The 2,233-nt window shown below is 51.5% G+C and overlaps 1 protein-coding gene across 1 annotated transcript; it reads right to left on the bottom strand.

The window, feature by feature from the left end:
- On the bottom strand, positions 1-1,140 carry A1O9_07614 (uncharacterized protein; the record flags this gene model as incomplete). The annotated part of the gene is made up of 1 exon (XM_013403169.1): positions 1-1,140. One exon carries the CDS (start codon positions 1,138-1,140, stop codon positions 1-3), a length of 1,140 nt encoding a protein of 379 aa, XP_013258623.1.
- Positions 1,141-2,233: the final 1,093 nt, after the last annotated feature.

Raw genomic sequence — 2,233 nt, 5'->3', positions numbered from 1 at the left:
TCAGTCATTAAAACTACCACCTTTCTTTTTGCTCCCGCCGCCAAAGATCTTTGCCATTTTCTTCCAACCTCCGCTCTCGCTCCTCTGGGATTTGGGAAGAGGAATAGATGTAAGACCGCTTAATTGTCCATTGCCATTTCCAAGCCCGCTCGTACTTGCACTTGCATGCAAATCACTAGTTGGAGGTGTTGTAGGCGGTGTCACCATGGACTCTTGTTCGCCTGCGGGCGGACTCTCAGGACCATTACTGCTGTCGGTAAGGGCATCTTCGGAAACGGCAGAGGAATGTGAGACATGGGTAGACAGCCGTACTCCGCTTTGCCGACTGAACGCTGAGGATAGAGACGACGATTGTGTTGGTCGATGGTGCGGCGGAGATCGGGTGGCTTCGAATGAGACTGCCGAGGTATTCGGCGGGGACCGCCTCCGTCGGGATGGTATCCGTTGGTGCATCGCTCGTTCATCAAATGTTAAGCGTGACGCTTCTAGATCGCCATGTTGCCAAGCCGACATAGTGGAATAGGTTTGTGCGTATGACACGGTCTTGAGACTGTTGCAAAAAGGAATGAAGATGGATTCTGACATGAGGTCGTACATCCTCTTGATTGCTGGCTCAAGTGCCTCTGGTTGAGGCGGTCGAACGTCTGCAGATTGCTCAACCAGATCGTCTCGTTCCTCGGCCGGTAGATTGATCTCACGTGGTGCACCTGGTTTGACATAGATGTCGAGGATCCTTTTCCAATCCTGGATCAAATCATAACCCTTGTCCGTGTCAATTGTCAGTGGAATCCCCGCCAGCTGCGCCGAAACCTCGTCGTACTTTTCTGCATATTTCTTCGCCTCGGTGGTAAATTCAAGGGTCTCCAAGCAGTGTTGTTGAGAGAGAAAGGCTGTGTACGCTGCGAGGGTGTAGGGTTGTGGGGCGGTGTTGTTGAGTACTTCGTCTAATGTCGGTCTTGCTGGTGACATTACGCCGTCTTTCCGAGACACCATACTAATGGGCCTTGCCCTTGGAAGCTCCTCACCAGACATGGCGAAATCTTCTGGCACGTCCTCCAATGGGTAGACTGAAGGTTCAAGATGGGGTGAAGGTTCAGGTGTATATGGCCAGGATAGTTTGTTCGCCTTCTTCCTGATCATTGCGCCAGCCCTGGAACCTTCTTCCAACCTCCTGGTGATTCAATCGAAGACAGCCGAGGATAGAAAGAGAGACGGCGAATTGTGGTCAAATGGGCAGGGATTGAAACCTCCAGGGTGTAAGGTCGACAGAGATGGCGGGCTGCGATCAATTGCCCACGGCCAGAACTCCCAGCAATAATTCTCTTCTGCTGTTGCAGACACAGGCAGAGGATCAAGATCTTTTTCACCGTCTGCACCCGAGACCTTTTCCGTGAGCAAGCTTCTTTTTGTGTTACAGAAGAAAGGTGTGTGACAGCGTGTTGAGGGGTCAAAAGTGAATGAATCAATGGGTCTTCAACGTCAAACAGGTGTCAGAGTCCAAGCCACGAATCCGTCTGGAACTGACAAGAGAAAATAGCGGAGTAGGCAATGAAGAGTTGGCGTCGTGTGATCGAAAGGCTGTCGGCGACTGGTGTCAAAGGTTTTCGGGGAGTACAGCTAAGAGCTGAAGAGGTACTTGATAAAGTGATTGAAGGTGCTGCGTCGGGCGGTCAGATTGGGCTGGTCGCCGGGTTCAAGGCTGAAGGAGTGACTCAGGTGCAGTGTAGTAGTAGTAGTATAAGGTAGCGGCAATTCCAATCCAGCACGGATGTCCAGAAGAGAAGGGGTGATGAAGAGAATATGGAAGAGATTGGCGTCCCTGCTCGTGTCTCTTCTTGTGACGGAGGGGCTTGGGTGAGATCAGGACTCCAGCAAAGTCATGTTGTAATAAAACAATGAGTAGGTGGTAACAGGGAGGAGTTTGAGAGGTGGAGTCTACTGATAGTTGGACTGGAGCGTTTAGATTGAGGAAAGTTAAGTTAGGTAAGAGTCATGGTCCACAGTATGGATTTCAGCGCAGGCGGAGGCGATCAAGGTGGGTGGAGAGGTGGAAAAGGCCAGGGGCGTGTGAGTGCAGAGTGGTGAACTTGGTAGAGAGGGAATTGGGATTGTGGATTGGGCTGGTATGACGGGCTGGCAGCGTCAGTGGTCCCCAGGTGACAAACAACCAACAAGGATGTTAGAATTCGTACTGCGCAGGGCGTTAAGACTGGAAGAGGTGAGGTCTGGGATG

The sequence above is a fragment of the Exophiala aquamarina genome (assembly GCF_000709125.1).
Source record: "Exophiala aquamarina CBS 119918 chromosome Unknown aczIA-supercont1.6, whole genome shotgun sequence".
Taxonomy (NCBI): Eukaryota; Fungi; Ascomycota; class Eurotiomycetes; order Chaetothyriales; family Herpotrichiellaceae; genus Exophiala; species Exophiala aquamarina.
This window is presented reverse-complemented; position numbering and strand designations above follow the sequence as displayed.